At 37.5% G+C, this 22,087-nt stretch overlaps 1 protein-coding gene across 2 annotated transcripts in view; it reads left to right on the forward strand.

Moving 5' to 3' along the window:
- The window catches only part of KCMF1 (potassium channel modulatory factor 1), a 75,586-nt gene extending 53,854 nt beyond the window's left edge, over nt 1–21,732 (forward strand). For both annotated transcript variants that reach the window (XM_063078430.1, XM_063078431.1), the window contains exons 4-7: nt 9,748–9,849; nt 12,834–13,008; nt 15,160–15,442; nt 19,626–21,732. In XM_063078430.1, the coding sequence (XP_062934500.1) occupies nt 9,748–9,849; nt 12,834–13,008; nt 15,160–15,442; nt 19,626–19,887 (822 nt within the window). In that variant the 3' untranslated portion in view covers nt 19,888–21,732. The remainder of the gene's footprint in view (nt 1–9,747; nt 9,850–12,833; nt 13,009–15,159; nt 15,443–19,625) is intronic.
- Nucleotides 21,733–22,087: the final 355 nt, after the last annotated feature.

Genomic DNA, 22,087 nt, shown 5'->3' on the forward strand with positions numbered 1-22,087 from the left:
GCAGGTGTCCCTTCAACTTGGTGTGTGTGTAGATATATATAATAGTACTGGCATTGCTGGATCTTATGGTAGTTCTACCTGTAGTTTGAGAAATCTCCATACTGTTTTCCATAGTAACAGAACCTATTTGCATTTCCACCAACTATGTGTAAGAGTTCCCCTTTCTCTGCATCCTTACCAGCATTTGTTATTTTCTGTCTTTTTGATAATGGCCATTCTAACTGGGGTGAGATGATATCTCAATGTGGTTTTGATTTTCATTTCTCTGATGATTAGTGATGTTGATCATTTCTTCATATGCCTGTTGGCCATTTGTATGTCTTCTTTCAAAAAATGTGTATTCAGTTCCTTTGCCCATTTTTTAATTAGATTATTTGTGGTTGTACTGTTGAGTTGTTTTAGTTCTTTGTGTATTCTGGATATTAATCCCTTGTAAGATGCATAGTTTGCAAATATTTTCTCCCATTCTGCAGGTTGTCTTTTTGCTCTGTTGATTGTTTCCTTTGCTGTGCAGGAGCTTTTTAGTTTGATATAATCCCATTTGTTAATGTTTGCTTTTTTCCCTGTGCTTCTGAAGTATTATTCATGAAGTCTTTGCCAAGACCTATGTCCTGAAATGTTTCCCCTATGTTTTCTTCTAGAAGTTTTATATTTAAGATCAATGTACAAAAACCCGTAGCATTTCTATACACCAACAACAAACTAGCAGAGAATAGCTTTCTTTATTTCTTTTTCTGGTAGTTTGTTGTTACTCTGTAGAAATGCTACTGATTTTTGTATGTTGATCTTAAATATTTTAATTACTTTTTTACCTGTTATAATCAGGTAACAAGAAGGGTAAGCATTTAAAAGCCAGATAGATATACATGAAAAGAAATGGGATTTGATTGACTGTTACTGCTTGCAATTTTCTTTATCAAAGAATGTAATTAGACACTTTCTGCTTTTCTGTGAACTAACAACAGTATTTTATTTAATAATAGTGCCAAAATAGGAATTCCTGTACCACATTGCCACTACTCAACTTCATTTAGCTTGAGAGATTATAGATCAGTATACAGTACTTTTACTGTTTGTGCCTTTCATTGCTTTTGCGTACAAACACTTTCTAATTTATCAATAATATTTTCTAACTTTTGAATTTGGCTACTTTGAAGGGCTGGTCCATGGCTGACTTGGGGGAGAGTGTGGTGCTGATAACACCAAGGTCAAGGGTTTGGATCCCTATATAGGGATGGCTGGTTAGCTCACGTGGAGAGCGTGGTGCTGACAACATTCCAAGTCAAGGGTTAAGATCCCCTTACCGGTGGTCATCTTTTAAAAAAAAAAAAGAAGAAAAATTTGGCTACTTTGCATATTTTAAAATAATAGTTATTTTGAGCATGTTTACTTGTTTAAAAATAGGACAGGAGTACTTTTGCTTATAAGACTGATATGTAGTATCCCAGCAGAAGATTTTTGAGTTGATATCAGGGAAAGAAATGATTATAGACACTTCAGGGATTCCAGATTTATTCTAGGGTGGCCCTGTATGTATGTGTCATAATATTTTTAAAGCTATTTCTATAAGAAATCAGTTCCTTAATATGATATGGAAACCAAAAGGGGAATCAATTAGATATTATGAGAATGAGGTAATAGTAGCTTTTCTAGGAAGGTTTCTGTGTCTAGTATTTGAGAATATGTTGTTATCTCTGGAAAGGACATGCTCTGGGGAAGTAAGTGTTTTTGTTACTTTGTACTTTCTTCTGTGTTAAATTAAAATCCCATAGGGCAGTGTGAACAAGGCAGTTTTGAGAATGGGAAGGATGCTAATGTGAAGGGGGATGCTAGGTAAGATAGCAGGTGTTAGAGACATTTATTTTGAATTCCTTTTCCTTTAACCCCTGTTCTGATTTCTTATTTGTCCTATGAAATAGGACAGATTTGTCTAGTTCAGTCTCCAGACAGCTAACTTCAAATCAGTGCATTGAAATGTTTTGCAGGGCTTGCAGTAAGATTTGTAGGGAAGGCGGTATAAATTAAAGATGGGCACTCTCTGGCAGCTGTGGACAGATAATGAGATAGCGCAGTAGTTTTTAAAGCACTTTTCAGCCTTGTCTCTTTTTCTGCCACCCCTTCTTTTCCTGTCCTGTCCCCCAGGTTAAAAAAAATATATTGCTTAAGAAAATTATTTGAAGATGCTAATCTCGGTGTTCACGACCGAGATCATTTTTTTCTAGGATGCTCTACCAAACTCAGCTTTGATTGAAAAATTGGTTATGACCTTGAGAAGAGGAACATACAAAGCTCTGTTATCACCAAACTCTAATGTAAACTCATTATAAGCAATGCAAACCCATCATCTTAAGTAGAGTTAATTTCTGACTCTTTACTAAAATTGTTGCTAGCTTTTGGGCAACTCCCTGCCCCCATCCTCTTCCAGCTTTCAGCTTCTTACTGATACCATTAAGCAATAGGAAGTTCCCATTTCCTTTTCTTTCTCAAAGTCTACAAGTAAAATATCGCCATACCGGCCAGTTATCAAAAAACAAAAAAATACGAGTAAAATATGTAACTACCTCCAGGGAAGATAGAAATAGTAGAGCTCAGGATGAGGTTTTTCTTCTAGTTAAGCATGGATGCTAACTTCTAGACTGAATTGTGGGCGGGATAAAGAAATGGGACAATTCTGATTCCTTTGGAGTAATTTTTCAGTGTGGCTAAATTATGTTGTTTAAAGTTTTTTGGATTCCCAGGACATCAGCATACACATATAATTTAAATTTCTGTACAAGAAACATGTTTAAAACAAAAACTCCCTATGGGCCGGCCCGTGGCTCACTCGGGAGAGTACGGTGCTGATAACACCAAGGCCATGGGTTCGGATCCCTATATAGGGATGGCTGGTTAGCTCACTGGCTGAGTGTGGTGCTGACAACACCAAGTCAAGGGTTGAGATCCCCTTACCAGTCATCTTTTTTAAAAAAAAAGAGAGAACATTCTAAAAGCTGCCTTTTAGAAGCAGCTGACAGTTCCAACCTCAGTATTAAAATGAGGAGAATGGGACTGAGGGTGAAAATAAATTTAATATGAAGTAATTCAAACTTAATTATGTTAATTTTTGTTCTACTGCAGCAACAGAAAGTTAGGTGATAATCTAGTTGAACAGTATGCTTCCTCAAATATTGAAAAGACCTGCATCTGTACTGGCAAAGTGGATGGTCAGGGTGCAAGTGGCTACAGTTTGATGGTTCTAGAAGGACCAGAAGGATTTTATTGATCATGTAACATAGATTTTCCACTAGTGCTGTATGTGTTCTTAAAGCAGGACCCCAGTATTAATGTAATCTTGTATTCATTACATCCATAGATTTTATAAGATAAACCAATACTTTTAATTGGTCAGGAGATCCAATGATAATTGAAATTATCATTGGCCTTGGCAGTAGATAGCTCAGTAGAATGTCCCATTCTTTTTTTTTTTTTTTTAAACGTATAAGCATTAAAATATAACACATGTAAAGGTGTCTTGGCTTTAAATGCTGATGGCTCTTTTTGGGTCATCACTCTTCTGTGAACGAAACTCTGTTAAAAATCCCGCATTGTATTGCAATTGATCAGAAAACCTGCTTTGCAGAATAAGCCTGGGGTGTTTCTGGAGCTGAGTTGTAAGAGCCCCTCCAAAGGCGAGGCATGAATTGTACCCCAGTTTGAAGAATGGTGAAAAATAAACACCAGTTTTTAAAGAGAAATGAAATTCATATGAACTTTATTGATGGCAGGAATTATGCTCATTTCTTGATAATTTTTTAACACAGAGTTTTTGTGTTTCATTTTGTTTTGGCAGCTGGCCAGCGTAAGGATCCAAATAACCCAGAATTTTAAGTTTAGCACCGACTTGGCACTCATTAAATACTTAATGCATTAGTTATCCCATGGTAATAAGATTATACAGTATAACAAACTTAACCATTCAGAACATTAATTAACTATCAGCTCATCTGGATTTTATAACATAGGTCCTTTAACTGGAAACAGGGAGGTAGGTAGAAAGAGTAGCACAAGGGACATTATGCTCACTATAGTTCTAGAAGGCACCCCATCTTAAATCACATTCTCAACATGTAACTCAGATGTTTTTATTTAGATTTATAAATGCTACCTACATATTAAAAAGGAAAGGAAGACCCAATTTAAAAAGAGGCTGTTTTTATAAAATGTCTTTTGGACATCTGGTTTGGAGCTCAGTGCACAATAAGTACATAAGTTGGCAGGACACATCATGTAATGAACTTTGATTCAAAGCTAGCTTAGGAAAGCCTATCTAGGCTTATACTAGAAGCTTATTGTAGTATTAAACAACACAGGAAAATGATTTGACTTGAAATTGTATTTTTATCTTTCTTGTGCTATTGTTAGATAGAGAGCAAATTCCCAGAAGGATGAAGAAATAGAGCTTTTCTAAAGACAGTATAGAGCTATGGCAATGGGTGGATTCTTCATTGTGTTTTAATTTTGCTTCAGAACCTATAACTCCTCAGATATAAGGGTAATACTTCACTTAAACTTTGCAACCTTGATTAACATCATAATTTGACTCACAGCTGTAATAGGGGGAAGGACTGAGCAGTGGGAAGAGAGGAAGGAATTTTCCAGTAATGACTGAACAAAAAGCAAGGGGGCCGGGGGTGCTGCAGAAGGGCTTGTATGTGGGAAGAAGTGTGGGTGCCTGAACAAAAATTGATCAAGTTATTAGCTGAATTATTAAAAAAGGAAAGGGTGAGGGGAGCACAACATTAGCCTTTCCCTACTGCTTTGCCCTCAGAAGGGTAATGACAGAAGAAAGACTTCTGGATAATTCCTGGGCCAGTTATTAAGGGCAGTTTGGAAAAGGAAATATTTACTGGCCTCTTACAAACATTTATAGCTTCTGAGTGTATCTTTCAAAACATTGAATATGTATGAAGAATGAAGTATTGCTCCCTGATGTCATCAAGTACTTGGAGTAAGGTACAATGACTGTCAGCATGATAACACATTTCAAACATGGCTTCTATGCACACAGACCTTATGGCATGGCTAAAGACCAAACTAGCTCATTTGACATAATTAGAGAATAATTCAGGAAGTAGAGAAGGCTTTGTGACTTAAGCTAGGCCTTGAAACTGTGTGTGATTTGAAAAAGCAGACAGAATGGGAAGGAAACAGCATTATTTAGAGGGAAAAGACAGCAAAAACCAAGACACAGTGTTGGGAAAGAGCATAGTGGGTGGAGGGGATGGTAAGGCATTGATTCTTCTGTGAAATAATATTGGCAAATAACAGATGTTTCAGCACCTGCGCAGAGGAGTGACATTGTTTTCTCCACCATCATGCCACCTAGGCTATCATTTGGGAAGGGAAGGATGGCAGAGTTCAAGTGATCCTGTAGTTCTTTGGAACAGGATAAACTGAGCCATAACAATTATGTGGATGAGCACAGGTCATAAAAAGGGTAGAAATTACAAAGAAGCTGTGCTGCCCATTATAAGATCATGGTTGCCAGAGAACTGATGCATCGAACTCTTGGTGTCACCAAAAAGTAACAGTAAAGATGATGCACAGAAATCACAGCTTTGAACAGATATTCTCAAGTAGAAAATGTTTCTTATCTATCTAAAGTTAGATTAAAGAAAGAAATGGGTTTATCAAGTTTGTGATCCAGGAACCTAGTCAAGAAATGCCAATTGCCAAGGCAGTTATTTCAGGTAAGGTGTTTGTTGTTAACAAATAGTGCGGTCTCCCAAAATCCCAGTTCATGGGTAGTTTCAAATAGTCTGAGAGAATGATGCATCAAAGTAGATCTGCCTTGTGGTGGTAAAGAACCGGCCCAGCTCCTCAGCATATGGTCAGTGATTTTGATGAAAGACCAGTCTTAGCAATGCTGTAGTCTGGTTTGGTTAAAGCCAGGTTATATGCTGGATCAGATAGGCATTTTTAAAAAACAGATTTTTTTGTAGCAGTAAATGGACATGAAACTTGTTATGAAGCCTGCCAAAAAAGGGGAAAAGAATTCATTACAGCATGAAACTTAACTTCTCCTCTGTTGTTTTTAAAGCTGTACCAAGAGAGAGAATGCTGTCTGCTCTGGTCGTATAAGTTCAAAAAAAAGGCTGGAGGAAATCCACACTTGCTTTAGAGTGGTTGGTAATTGTATGGGGAAGAATGTGTGGAGCTCTTGTTTAAAAACAAAAAAACAAGCATGCTGACTTTGGATGATTTTTTTAGTGGACATATAGCCTGTGCCATGGTGGGGAGGTTTTGTACATTCAGCAGTGACTTGGTGTTTATATGTGAAGTAATGACTTCAGAGGGTATTTTCTTATTATTATTATTATTTTTAACATTTATTTGTACGTATTTGTGGGATACAGTGTTGGAAAGTATGTTTTAGACGTTGGTAACAACCTGTGTTAAAATGTGCAGCGATTGGTTGCTTGCAGTCATGCATTGGGACCACGTGAAAACTGGAAACTCTGTGATGTTCTTGGGATAGGACCTCATCTCATTTGGTAAAGGCTTCCACAAGGGTTACAGATAAAAAGCAGGACTGGTGGTGACCCTCAGTGGCAAGATGAAGCTGAAGAGGAAGCCGAGCAAAAGCAGAGACAAAACTGAGAATAGGAAGGACATTTGTGAATAAGAATTTTTTTTGGTTATGTAACATAACATTTGGTGTTTCATATAACGGTAAATATTTGTAATTTTTCATTACCTTTGTATACATATTTAAACTATATTTGCCAAACTTAATCAGTTATAAGAATCACCTGGGACCCTTGTCAAAAATTCTCAAACCTTCCAGAATCTGTTTCCAGGCCTAGGAAACTATATTTCTAACAAGTGCTCCAGATGATTTATATTCTTAGCTGAATTTGGGAAACATTGACTTATGCCAATTCAGTAAGCCTTTGACAGACTCATAACTTTAGGGTTAATAGCTGGCCTGTCCCGTGAAAGATACTGGGTACCGTGATGTAGAAGCAAAGGCACACTCAAGACTAAGCAGTGTGTGTGGCCCTGAGTGGCAGGGTGGCTTTCTGTCTTTCCCTCCTTTCACCCTACCTCTTTTCTATTTCTCCTGCCCCACTTGGCTCTAGTTTTTCTTCCTCTTGTTCTCTCCATTACATCTCAGAAGATAGAGCCTTGAGTTTCTGGAGTTTTTATCCTAAAAACTATAATTATAAAATGTAAAACTTAAAAAGGATGACCAGGCCTCTGGTCCCATCAGCACTGGAGGTTAGTTTTCTTCCCAAGTCCTTATCTGGTTAACTTCCGTGTGATCTAAGTGTGGCAACATCATCCTGTGTTTATAAATCTAGGCTTGATTTTCTGTGCCAGCTGTCAAACTGGGTGATCCTCTCACCCCAGTAATTCTTTATCCTTAGTCATTGTGGAAGGTTGGTTGATTGGTTGGTTGGTTTTATGTTATTTTTCTTTGAATGAAACAGTTCTGAGTAACTTCATTCTGCTATCTTGGAACAGTTACTACAATGAAATCTAAAAGATTTTTAGTGTGGAACTGAAGTTAAAACACAAAATAAAGGATCTTGATTTGTTTTCTATTTTATATCCCCATCTCCAAGGTGCTTTTCTAGTTTGTAGGTTATCTATCTTATTAGGATATTTTTGGTACGATTGGTATGTGTACTTCTGTCTTCCTTCTAGGCATATATATCCTCAAGGAGACTTTTCTCATCTAAGAAAATTTACTTGTGCCCTCAAGTACTGAAGCTTCTGCAGCTATCTTTGTGCAGTTCAAGTTGTGCATAGATTTTATCCAAAGACCAATCTAAAGGGAATCTTTTTTTTTTTCCCGGCAGCTGGCCAGTACAGGGATCTGAACCCTTGACCCTTGGTGTTATAATGCCACACTCTAACCATCTGCACTAACTGGCCAGCCCTAAAGGGAAATATCTTAGAAGGAAGATTGAAGTAAGTCTGGTCACAGTTAAAAACCAAGACAAATCATACTGTCCTCCATCTCTCAGAGTTTATAATCTAGCTAGGCAAGACAGAAACACATGAAAATGAAAAGTAAAATAAGTATATCAGACAACTACCATACAGTGTCAGAGCACAGGAATGGTACAAGCAGTAAAACTAGTAAAGAGAGAGTTGATAATGTGAACAAATACAATTACTTTTCTCTCTGATGGAGAAAAAAAATGTCGGGTCATCTTTCTGGCATCTTCTGAGAAAGACATGTTGTGCATGTCTACTTTTTCTCATTTTCCCCTCAGCACATTCCATTCTCACCTCTGTGGTTCTCTTGCACACTGTCATGCTTAAATGTTATTTCTCATGAGCATCTTTGGGTTTTCTTGAGGATATTTCTCAGAGTCCTAAGTCACATAATCAGGACAGCATAGTAGGAGAGACTGATATCAAATCAGAGCCAAACTCTCAGGGGACTTCTGCTTTCTAGCCAGTAGAAGATGGGAGGTTGTATTTGCTTAAGCCCTCTATATCAAAGTAGTTTGTTTTCTCCTCCATACCCCAGCATTGTCCTTCCAAGTCTCACATTTCTAAGCCCCCCTCATCTCTAGTGTTACCCCCTTCTCCCACTCTGCTTTAAGCAGACAATGAGGCGAAGAGATCGTCCAGATTTTACTCCAGGTGAAAGAATTTCGGCACATGGTACATGTACTGGCAAGATGAATTACTTATCCTATTTTTAACTCTCTTACCCATGGAGAGACACGGGCTTACATAAATGTGCACTAAATAGCTTTGGTCATGCCCCTTTCCACCAGAACTTTCTTCTTGGCCCTATTCCTTAAGATTGGAGTTCTTCATACTTCAAGGCTTGACCACCACTGTTAGACCATCATCTGCCCATTTGGATTTCTAGAGAAATAAGGGCCATTTCTCTTAAAGTTCCTCATTCTTTCTATCCTCCTGTCTCCTGCCCCCTATTTCACCATTCTGTTGAAACTGCTATTTCGGAAACTACCTTCCCAAACTATCAAGCCTTTCCTGAACTCTGCCTGTGTACACACCATTTTATTCCTACGTTGTCCTTCTACCTCTTTCTGTAAGGCCCACAGGGAAGTTGATATTCTACTCCTTGAACTTGACCTGATCACAGGCTTCTGCTCTATCACCCATCCCTCTGGGAAGTAAAGTTCTAAAAATGGGCTTCTATGCCATTTTCCCCTTGGAAGTATCATTTTCCCCTTGGAAGAGCATATTAGCATATTATCATTAATCATTATCTGTCTTACTGTATCACATTCAACAGATATTAAGTATACTCAGTTACATTTTAATCAGACTTCTACTGTCCTATTTGGGGATTGACCCTATTTCTGGCTTACTTTGGGGAAGTGTGCTGTAGTTATATGTCTATCTTTACCATTCAAGACTGGACTTAGATATAAACGTGCACTAAATAGCACATTTAATTTTTTAATGGAAACTGTTTTCTAGACCATGCAAATGAGTCAGCCAAGTTGTTAGAAGGCCTTGCCAAAGATCAGGTTTGAACTGTCTGTCTAGAACTATAGTGTCTGACCCTTAGAGATTGTGTTTTAGTTGTGAGTGATAGCATTGATGTGCTGCAGTAATTACTTAGTCCTCTGCTACTTTTCACTAGTTCAGGATCTTCTGTGTTTTTGCCTGGTTAAAACTTGGTAATAATAAAATTTATAACAAAATACTGGCCCAGAAAGACATCTAACCAATGTTCATTTATTAAACCTGCTTTCCTTACTTTCATTTCAGATTTGTCCAATATGTGCAGCGTTACCTGGAGGCGATCCTAATCATGTCACAGATGACTTTGCAGCTCATCTTACACTTGAACACAGAGCCCCTAGAGATTTAATATCCTTTTAAGAGGCAACAAGGGAAAGAATCGTTTTTAACATTTGTCATTTTGATCATTTTTGAGGATAATATCTCAAAAGAGAGAAAAACTAATCTCCAGATTATTTTTATTTCACCTTTTCCTAAATGTGACTAAGTGTTGAGAATGCAGTTTCTTATTTCTCTTTTTATATAATATGACCGTTGTACAACCATATTCATTAAGTGAAAGTTGACTTGCTCATCATCTTTAGTTTGTTACAGTCAGATTTTTTTAAAAGCAGTTTGACCAGATTATAAGTCTTTCAGTTGGGGTGTTTTCATACAAAAGGGAAAAATGTTGATCCAGATTTAAATCTGATTAGTTAAATATAAAGTGGCTTTATTCGCTTCTCTCTGTTACTCTGCTGCCTTACCCCGTTGTGGGTGTGATATGGCGGAGCAGGTGGCATCTTGGGGCTCCTTTCCCTTTTGCAGGTCATCTTCTTCAGGGAGAGCCATTTCCTGCCCAGTCTGTGCATAGGATAGCATAAGGTTGGGTCTGGCTCTAAATTCCTTTCCTTCTTTCATTTCTGCATCCCCTTCCCTATGTCTCAAAAGTTTCTGGCAATGTTCCCTGAGATTACTGACCTACCAGATCAATTAATTTTGTAGATTCAATGCTTCTGGTTTCAATTTATGAATTGTTTTTCTAAACTGATCACCTGTTAACTTAGGGTTCTGTTCTCATGTGAAGGTTTCAGTGTTCGTAGCAGCTTGAAGAAATTCAAGAGCTAACCAGAACTTTTCTGTATGTATGCCAAACTTCATTCTGATTGCTTTGATTGCCTTGTGGCAATCATAATCCAAATTTAGACCTGTTGAGGAAGAAACTAGTGGTTTTCTTATTCTGCAGCTCCTAACCCTTGCTCACAGTTTCTAATTTTCTAATGGGAAATGTGGCCCTTTAGATTTAAGGGAAGATAAATGGAAACTAATGGAAAGATAAATGGAACCAACCTTTGCCAGTTTAGGGGCTAGTATTTAATGAACAGAGGGATCCAGTCTTCTTCTCTTCCTATGTGCAGGGGGCTCTGAAAGCAACATGAAGTAATGTTTCGGTTGTTTTTTTTTGTTTGTTTGTTTTTAAGAGAATGAAAAATCCAAACTGGCCAAGAATACTTAAGCCTTCTGAGTCACTATGTATTTTGTGTGAAAGAATTCTTTGCAATACCCAGAAGCATTATGCTTGATCCACTCTTCATTCCATGTTCATGGAGAAACTAAGCAAATAACTTAAAACCAAGCTGACATCCTCAACTTTTTTAGCAAATTCAGGAGTCTCCAGTGATATCAGTATCCATCCAGTAGAATATCCCATCTACATCCATTTTCATGAGTTTTCTTTTCTTTTTTTTTTTTTTTTGGTCTTTTTCGTGACCTGCACTCAGCCAGTGAGTGCACCGGCCATTCCTATATAGGATCCGAACCCGCGGCAGGAGCGTCACCGCGCTCCCAGCTCCGCACCCTCCCGAGTGCGCCACGGGCTTGGCCCTTCATGAGATTTTTATAAGTGTCTCTGGTTACCAATAACTATGGCAGTTATCCCGAAAACATACTAATTTTTCAGAATTTAAGTGTAGTAACTTCGTGTAATAAAGTTTATATAGTAACTTTGTTGGAATGTCTTCTGTGTAAGCCTCTTAAGCCCTAGAACTTTTTTTTCACTATTTCATGGATTTCTTCCTAAAGTGTACTTCACACCCAGCTACTTTTTAAAAACAAAATATAACGATTGTAATGTCACTTTCTCATCATAAATACCATGATGAAACAGTGTATGTTATGGTAGCACTTGAGGGCCTCATGAAACCACTCACTCTGTCCCTAAATGACACCAAAACCATCAGCTGAAAAACCCGGAAACCAGCAGAAAAATCCGTCTGCATTTAGAAGTGTTTTGTTTGCAGCTTTGAAAGTCTCTTCTATGATATCTGGCTTCCCCCTATCCACACACATTTGCCTGTGTGAGAATATGTGCTATCTTCACGTGTTTTGACAGCTATTTGCTGTTCTCAAGACATTCACACACAACTGTGTAAGACGGTTGCGGCTACTGGAAATTTGATTTCTTGATAAATGTCGTGTTAATCTCTCTGTCTACTTACACGAGAAATTCAAATCACTATTTTCTGCTTAGCAGCAGCATTGGGGAACAGCTTAAAGACAGAAATTATTAAAACTAATAATCAAAAAGAGTCTTTTATCTACTGAATTTAAATTATTCATATGGTTCCTATTTTATTGTAGATGATGATAGAGATTTCATTAGCTATATATTACTACAAATCTCCCCAGATATAAAAATTGGTACTTATTAATTGTGGTTACTTGATGTAAACATGTATGAAATTCAGTACTGAGATAGGGTAAAGGAATGCTTCTCCTTGGGTGTCTGACCAGGCAACACCTTTGACCTCATCTGGCAGTTTTACTCTGGTTATTGTAGAAACTTTTTTTTACTTTACACATATATACACAGTATACACACATGCTCACACATTGCTTTGTATTTGATTTTCTTTTTTTAGGGTTAATAGCCCTCATAGATAGAGTTGGGACATTTGCATTCTAAATCAAATGTGCTACAGTGTCCCATTTGTGGGTGCTTAAGTTCCCTGAAATAAAATTGTATGTAACTATACAAATCTTCCTGTACACTTTAAATCATCTCTGGATTACTTTAATACTTATGCAATGTAAACGCTGTGTAAATAGTTGTTATACTGTATCGTTTTTTATATTTGTGTTTTATTGTTACTTTTAATTTTTTTCGCCTTGAATATTTTCAATTCACTGTTGGTTGAATCTGCAGATGCAGAACCTATGGATATAGAAGCCTGACTGTATTTTTTAAATGTTTACAAGTTAGGAAATCTGTATGTCTTTCTAGCAATGGCTCAGATGATTTTTTCCCCCCTTTCTATGAAATATTTTGGTCCTTTTCTTAACTTTTGAGTTATGATGAATCGAGTGGTGTTCGACATGTACGTAGAATGTTTCACCCTGGCCGGGGATTAGGAGGTCCTCGTGCTCGTAGATCAAACATGCACTTTACTAGCAGTTCTACTGGTGGACTTTCTTCTTCTCAGAGTTCATATTCTCCAAGCAATAGGGAAGCCATGGATCCTATAGCTGGTAAGTTGGTTTCACATTAATAAAGTAAATGGCAGGGGAAGGGTGGGGGGGCTCCTTTTAAAAATTTTTGTGGAATTTATGTTCTTAGTCTTACTTCTCTGATCACATGCCTGTGTTCCTTCACTACATTCCCAAATACTGGAGCTGGCCGGTTAGCTCAGCTGGTTAGAGCACAGCCTTACAACACGAGTGTCATGGGTTCTGATCCCTGTACCATCCAGCGCCAAAAAAAAGAAATTTCCCAAATATTTTGCAAGCATAAAATATTTCAAAAGACAATTAACATAAAGCAGTTCATATTGTTCTGGCATTTCTCTAAGTACTTAGGGGCATAAGGGGCATAATAGCTTTATATTGTATTTGTGGCCTCCACTGAAGTCCAAGAAAATCATGAAAGATTTCAGAGTCAAAAGACCTCCAAAATTCTACAGTTCAACCTCCACATGTACATAGATAAAAAAAAAACTAATTGACAAAACTAAAGAATTAGGCTCTTCTCATGGAAGAAAGTAAAATAGGAATTTTTCTGTCCTCACTTTGGTTTGAGAACTGTCTTGTTGTGGAACCTACTGAAAGGTACATGTTTTAATAGCTTGGGGAAATCTTACTAAAAAAATACTACCATTTGAACTTGTAGTCCATGGCCAAGTCACTGAGTCTAGTGCACAACAATCTTGGAATCTGGCAACAGAGCAAAAGGGTCAAAATCAAGTGTCAGAAATCACCGTAGCTAGAGAATCAGCAAGACGCAGCAAACAGGTGATAAGATGCCAGGAAGTATGTGCAGGTTTAAAGGAACAGTTCTGAAATGTGTCTACATAGTGGAATGTGTATCTGGAAGCCCTGATGCATGTTGCAAAACATCTGAAATGGTGATAAGTGTAAGTCTGTGATAGAAAGGAGGAGCAGTTTTACTTATAAAATGTTCTTTAAAATGTAAGATACAGAGTATAAAATTTTACTCTAAATGTGCTTTGGACATTTAGATGTGTAAGAAACAAAAGCAAACCCAATAAACTGAGTTTTGGGGATTTTAAAAAATATTTCTTCATCCAGAGGGAATATCTATCACCTGGTAGCAAGCTCTAGAAATTTAAGTAATTTGTGGGAGCAAAATTCAAAATTGAGACATTATCTTCATTACTTTATTTTTTTCTGTCAGTGAAAATTAGTTTATTTTAGTGATGGACTATATATTCCATAAAAGAGTAGTGTAAGAACTCCTGGTACAAAACAACAGTGAACAAGAAAACAGAAACTTAGCCTCTTAATGAGTTTTAATGATGACAAGGAGCAATTCGCTGGCCTGGTAACATCTGCAAGGCAATCATCAATTGCCTGTAAGCTAGATAGACCCTCCACATGGGAGAAGGCAATCATTGCACCTTGCTGAGATGAGAATGCATGGACAAAGGTCCACATCACTATTGATAAGTACAACCTTAGTGGCAGAGGAGGGTCTGGATCATAACAGGCCACTAATAGGCTGTACAGTCAGGTGCAGCAGGTTCTCAGGACCATTCAGCCTTACTGAGCACTGCCAGTGCTGCTCATGTCAGTGGTCCTCTGGTAACTCTGAAACAGCAGTACCAGTAAGTACCAGAGAGCAAAGGCAGAGGCGAATGGGCAAGGGCCATGGTTAGAAACGATCCAGTCCTCTTGTGTTTAATTCTAATAATTCATTCAATCATTTAGTAAATGTTTGAATTCCTACTATGTACCAGGTCCTGTTCTAAGAGCTGGGAATATGGTAAACAGTAGACTTGATTCCTGCTTCTGTGGAACACATGTTGAGAGGGCTTATATTATGATTGGACCTATAGATAAATCACTTTAAGCTATTAAATACTAAGAGAAAGTATAACTGAATTAGTCCATTATGCAAATAATTTTAAAAATAATCTTTGTTAAGTTTTGCTTAAAGCAAAAATAATTGTGTGGGATAATATTCATATGTATTTATTTGCATTCCACGTACAATGTAACCCCTGCCTCCTCCGGTAGGCATTCTAAAAGGTATCAAGCTCTTGGTAGAAACTATATGTTGCTATGGGTACCTTCCTGTTCACAATGCTTTTTGATCTTCTTCTGGTAGCATTTTGTTTTCCTCAGTGTTAAGTAGACATTAATTGTCTTCATTTCCATTGGCAGAGCTTTTATCTCAGTTATCTGGAGTGAGACGTTCTGCAGGAGGACAGCTTAATTCTTCTGGCCCTTCCGCTTCTCAGTTACAACAACTGCAGATGCAGCTGCAGCTAGAACGGCAGCATGCCCAGGCAGCACGGCAACAACTGGAGACTGCACGCAATGCAACCCGGCGTACTAACACGAGCAGTGTCACCACTACAATCACACAATCCACAGCAACAACCAATACAGCTAATACAGAAAGCAATCAGCAAACTCTCCAGAACTCCCAATTTCTTTTAACAAGGTAGCTCATTTAATAATATAATTTTGCTTAAGAAGTAATGTTTTATTGGCACTACAAAGTCTAAAATGATCTTTTCTCTTTTGTGCATGTATATGTTCTTAAAAACTCTGCCCTTGGTCATACCAGTAAAACTCAGAGATCTCTGAGTAAAACTGCATATTCAATATATCTCCAAGAATTTGAAAAACTAATTATTTTAGATAAAGTAAGAATGCTGGTCTTCATGTTCCCAAGGTATATATCATCACCTAATATGAATTTCTTTTTCCATACTACCCATAAAACTTAGCACCATATTATTGCATAAGTAAACATCATATTAGGTACATTTAGTTTCATAATTAGCATTGCTTTCTTTTTATTGCCTATTTCAGTCTGCTGTGAAGTAGTAGAAGATACAGAATAAGATTTCATAATACAGTGCTGGTTTTCTCCTGAGAATTTCTAAAGAAGCTGGATTTAAATTCTTATGGTTGGCACAAAAAAGTAACTTGAAAAAGTGGTTTAGTTTGATATAAATAATATTCAGTACACACAGTAAATTGTTCCACTGGATGGAGTAGAGTTCTTACTTGCTTCTGAAACTACTGCTAGCAACTGAATATGTTCCTCTGCCAAAATGTCATAAGTATTTTATGTGACTTTTAAAAATATAAAGAATTCTTCCCTGTACCAGCCAGCCACCAAAAAAGTAAAAGAATTCTAAAAAGAGCAATGACGAATAGAGACTTAGGCTCAAGAGACAGTGAACCTTGACTAGTTTGGGCTATTAATGAAACAGAGAAGAACATAAAGTAGAAACTGTAAAATAAAGAAGAAAATTAGTATATCTCTGTGTAAAATGCAACATGTTTGACAATTAGGATATTTGAAGAAAATATTGTAATTTCTACTTATATTTCTTTGATCTCATACTTTCTAATATCTCTGTTAGTACGGTGGTACACGTGTATAGTTGTAAATAACATGTTGTGGGTGCAGAATAAAAAATGTTCAAGGTCCTCTGGTCTAGAGCCCTGGCTTTGAACATTAGGCAAATCACTTCACTTCTCCAAATCTCAGTTTTATCTTCAGTATACCAGGAGTTTTGCCTGATGAAAGAGAGAATTATTTTGAGGATTAAATGGAATACTGGTATATGTATGGTCTGGTTCAGTATCTGGCATATAGTAAAGGTCCTATTAATGGTACCCATTATTATAATTTGTTATGAATGTAAGAAGGAACTATCAAGTGGGGAATTTATCTTTGAATTTTCTGTGCAAGGTCAGTAACTATGCCTGATAATTACCAGAAAATGTTGCTTCAACATGAAGAAATCACAGAGCCACAGGTGGATCTACCTGCGGCCATGTAACCTTTACCTGTAGGGACCAACCAACACCAGGCCTGTGACTTGCCAGATATAGGCACATACCTCAAAAAAGAGACCTACCAATGTGTATATCCACTGAGAGTTCACTGACCTGTAGGTGGAAGGTCTTGCCAGTGCCCATTGAGAAAGACATCTTTGCACCCTTGCCTTTTTTTTTTTTTTTCCCCTGTTTTAGCCCCCCCAAGGTATTCATTGGGCTTGATCTGGGATTTTTTTTTTTCTTGAAACATAGCTGAGTGTATGATCTGGGATTTTCTGTGCAGTTATTCTACCCTAGACACCCAGCTCACAGTATGTGGTATGAGTGGCTTTTGAGTGTTTTCCTTGGATTCTGGTTGTAGCTGTCTGATACGTGATACCTTGCAATTTGCAGACCACTTTTCACATCTTTTATTGTATCATTTGATCCTGACTCATATGACTTATCTAATATAATGTTTTCCAAAAAAGTTTTCCCTGCAACTTATATATATATCCTTTTTTTTTTTAGTGGTTGGCCAGTAACAGGGAGGCGAATCCTTGACCTTAATGTTATCAGTACCATGCTCTCACAAGTGAGCCACCAGCCAGCCTCCAACTTTATATATTCTAAGGAATATATAGTCATTTTGTGTTCATCCTTTTTTTCCCTGATGAATAAGTTTGGACAAAACTAACAAAAATAGTTTATTTACTGTTGGGCTTCTCAGAACTTAAAACATATTAACATGCATTGTGAATTTTCAAGGCAAGGAGAGTAGCTGCAATGTTTGCAAGAGAAATCCTGGTCTCTGGTCCCACAGTTGTTAGGTGATATATGTAAGTCTCAAGCCTTACCATTGGTCTCTTCTTTGACCAGGAGCAGTTCCTATTCATGTTGCTCTGGAACAGATGGTGGGGACACAGATTCTTTGGGGTCCAAGATAGCTGACCTTTTAGGAAGTGATTAAGTGTCTAAGTCAGATTCTGGTCTTTTGGTAATGGGGCCAGCTAGTTTTGCTAATCCCAAGTTGAAGATCCTCACAGATCCTTTGCTGTTCCTTTTAGGCCCCAAATGAAGTTTGGCTCATCAAGAAGTCAAGCCCTAGTACCAGATTTTGTCTGCCCCTCAGGAATGATGTGTTTTCTCAGTTATTGCCCTGCAAATCAAAACAGTACTATCGGAATTGCATGCCCTCCAAAGGGCTGAAGGCCTCAGCCTAAATGTTTCTAGTTTGCCTGATTACTGTGCAGGTAGTCATCTCTACACCCTTTACGTTTCTATAATAGGTGTGACTTCTCTAGATTTTTTTTTTTTTTTTCTTTACCAAAGGACTTTCCAAAGCTGAGAACATGGAATGTATTTCAGTTCTTAATCCTTTTGTAGTTCTGAATTGTGAATGTGTAGTCTACTGCTCAATATCCAATTCCACTAAATACTTTCCTGTGATATTCTTAATTTGGTTTTAACCATAAATATTATTAGTCGTTCCCTTTCAATATGGATTTACTGGCTTTTATGCAATTACCTTCCAGATAACTTTGTTCTAAAATTTAGATATTTTAATTTGTTATCTGATCCATAGAGGTAATCATTCAGTGGTTTTGAACTTAACAGCTATGAGATTGTGAGCAAGTTACTTAATCTCTGTTCCAATTTCTTCTTCCTATAAAATGTTGATAATAATAGGGCCTAACTCACAGGAGTTAAAGGAGCTAATACACCCAAAAAGCATTTAGAACAGAGCCTGACCCGTAGTTGGTGCCCAGTAAGTATGGTTCCAGTATGACTTTGGGATGCTCCTGTGCCTCTCAGCATTGGTAGGACATCAGGGAGCAGTTGCTCGTCAGTAGAGGAGCATGGAGAAGATCTCTGGACTTGGGGCGCCCCTGACTTCTCAGGGAGAAGCACCTGTCATGCATGCCTGTTAGGCCTCCTTTCACTGTTCCCATCTTCTCCCTGTTTTGTTACTTTTCCTGACCCCGTGCTCCTGCTAGTTTCCTTTTCTTTCTTTGCCACTAAAAATGTAGAGAAGTAAAATCAGTTTTGAACTAAGCAGAATTTCGCTTATTTTTTAATTGAAGAATTGACATTTTTTTAAGTCACTTAACAAGTTAGTAATAAGTTGTAAATAGAATTTTCGGCTCTTAACATCTATGTAGTCTCTTTACAGATGAGCCACGTTTCCCAGTATAGGCCAGATCTCATAAGGGCAGGAGTCAGGGTAGCATGTCAGGCAGGTAGATCTCTTGTCTGCCCTGCTACACAGTAGGTCTTTGGAAGGAGAAATGTAGGAGAGTGTGTGTTTTCTTGCACTCTTGGGCTTCTGGACATACCCTCATTCCAGGAGGAATTAGATGGAAGTGATAAGAGAAAAGTCAGGGGAAGTTTTAGGATTTTTTTTTCAGTTGAATATTCTGGTCATTGCAGGTTTTGTTTTTGTGAGTGGGGCTGCTACTTTCCTCTTTTTACTACCCACAGGTGAAATTCTGGGTAGGGAAATTACTACTTCACCAGGAATCTAATTTGTTAGAAATACTGTTTTCCTCAGAAAACTTTTTACCATAGTTTTCTCTGAAAGGAGTAGAAGTCTAAGTATTTTTTTCCCTCATTGAATATAATTAAGGCATAGATTTACACCTCATGGTAACAATATAGCTACAAGTGTGGGAAATTCATCACAACATAATTAAGGTGATAAATTAGAGCAAGTTGTTCCGGTAATATGTCCCAGATTCTGAATTTTGCCACTTGTAAAGCTTGCACAGTGAAGGACATTGTAGAAATTGGCCATGCCATTGATCATTGACTTTTTTACCAATAAGGTCTTTTCTTTTTAACTTACACAGGTTGAATGATCCTAAAATGTCTGAAACAGAGCGCCAGTCCATGGAAAGCGAGCGTGCAGACCGCAGCCTGTTTGTCCAGGAGCTCCTTCTGTCCACTTTAGTGCGTGAAGAGAGCTCGTCCTCAGACGAGGATGAACGGGGGGAGATGGCAGATTTTGGTGCTATGGGCTGTGTAGATATTATGCCTTTAGATGTTGCTTTAGAAAACCTAAATTTAAAAGAGAGTAATAAAGGAAATGAGCCTCCACCACCTCCTCTTTGATGACATCCCAATTCGCAGACAATGTCCTCTGTGCTGTATTTGCCAATGAAAGTGGACAACAACTATCTTGGATTTGTTTGGTGATTGTAATTTCAGGTCTGTCACTCTTGTTACATTGTGTACATTCAAAAGGAAGAGAGAAAATATATATGATAATCATTTCCACTTAACTAATTTTTACTTCTAGCAGGTAAATGTAGGTAGCAGTGCAGGGGTGATCTCTGCTTCCTGTACCTTGACATGCAAAAAGGCTCTCCTAATACTCCACATTCAAACTGAAGAGGAAAATTGAAATCTCTAATGAAGCTGCTGTGTGTATTTATGAATATTAATGAATAAAAACTGCTTGGATGGTTTACCTTAACTACTGCATGAGGTTTTTTGCAGCGTGCATGAGTTTTAGTGACCTTGTTATTTAAAAAATTAAATACAAGGAGTAAAACTTAAAAAAAAAAAAAAAAAAAAGCCCAAAGCTTTCCCAAACATTATTCAATGGTTACACGATAAAGTAGCTTTTGAATAATGTCTGCCTGAATCACCTTTTTTTGTGTGCCTCCTACGCACAAAGCCAGCTCTGCAGTGGAATCTGGGGGTTGTAGCCGGGTGTGGCACTCCGCCCTGTGTGACTGTCCTGTTGCCCTGTTAGTCATCTTGCCTGTGTGGAGCTCAGCCTGTCTCTTTAACTCATCTGTAGAAGACACACCAGTAAAGCTACTGTCGGAATCTGCTGCAGAGGCGTTTGTGTGCCCTAAAAACAAATCCTGTTCATGTTTGTTTAAAGTTTTTACTTTTTGTGGTTGTTTAAAATTTTTTTAATTGTTAAATATGTTTTATTCAGGTGTAGATGAATTTCATTTATTCACTGTTCTACAAAGTTAACCTGAATTATGTTGTCTTTGTTTTTAAAAAATCTCACATTCTCAATCATATTTTGCGTTATTTATGTGTTTGCTTTGTAGTTTGCTGATACAGTTCAGTATCAGGGGAGCTTTGAGGATTTGCCTTCCCAGATTTTGTCAATATATTACAACCAAATTCTTAATGCTAACTTTAGCACCTTTTATTTATTGGGTTTTTTTCTGGCATAAAAGTAAAGCCTTTTAATTGAATCATGCCACCTATATGCCTATATTATTAACCTATGTGTAAAAAACATGTACAGCTCTTTGGGTTTGTTTTGGGGTTTGGAAGGGCCAGGTTATTTTTTATTTTCTGTTTCAGTTTTTGTGCATAGACTTTCACAGTAGCTCCAAGGCAGGGACAGCAGGTTTGGGGGTTAGGGGGCAGTTTTTGGAATGTAAATTTAGGACTTTTAAAAAAGGTGCGCACAGCTTCTGATAAATTTATAACTAGACTTAACCTAATCATGTCTTGTTCCAGTTCTCTTTTCTCTGAGCCCTTTTCTCAGTCTCCTCTCTTTCTCCCGTCATCCTTTTCCTTTCCCGTCTGTGTTTCTCTGTTTCTTCAACATGACATGCATACAGATTTGAACACCCCTCTGGTGTTCTTCCGAGAACTGTGAAGTCCATGTTCATCCAAATGTAACCAAAAAAGAAGTCACCTTACATGTCTAAAAAACTGTTGCTTCTCCTCTGAATCTTCAGAGTCCAACGATTTTCGAGTATAATAGCTTTGTTTTCTTTAGTTTCTGTAATGGAAAATGTTTTACAGAAAAATTTTACACCAGGCCTCTGGTTATACCAGAAGTCAAGTCCAGTAGAGATTTGCTTTTTTTTCCATTGGTTGTTGAAAAGTTTTCAAAAACCAGTTTTCAAGCTGTGGTCTTTTCAAACACATCTTATGCACATAAGTCACACATTTCAATAAAGCATTTTCAAGACTGTTGACCACTTGAATTTCTTTGGTGTTGGTGAATTAGCCTAACCATTACTCAGAGATTTTATATCTCTAATCCAGTATTTTTTTTTTTAATGCTAAACATGGAGATCCTGATTTTGTGTGAATGTATTACTTTGGATACGAGAAATAGAAATTGCCAATTGTGTGCTTTCTCTTTTCTACACAAATTCTGGGAAAATGTGAGATCCTTCATTTTTCAACATGGTTTTAGGGAACAACTGTAAGTCCATTTAGGGCAGTTTAATTTAGATGATCAGTTTAACACTTTAGAAGACCTGAAGGTTTGTAAGATTCCATCTCATATAGAATACTGTATATTATTTTTTACCAGATATTTTAC

The sequence above is a fragment of the Cynocephalus volans genome, chromosome 14, assembly GCF_027409185.1.
Source record: "Cynocephalus volans isolate mCynVol1 chromosome 14, mCynVol1.pri, whole genome shotgun sequence".
NCBI classification, from domain to species: domain Eukaryota; kingdom Metazoa; phylum Chordata; class Mammalia; order Dermoptera; family Cynocephalidae; genus Cynocephalus; species Cynocephalus volans.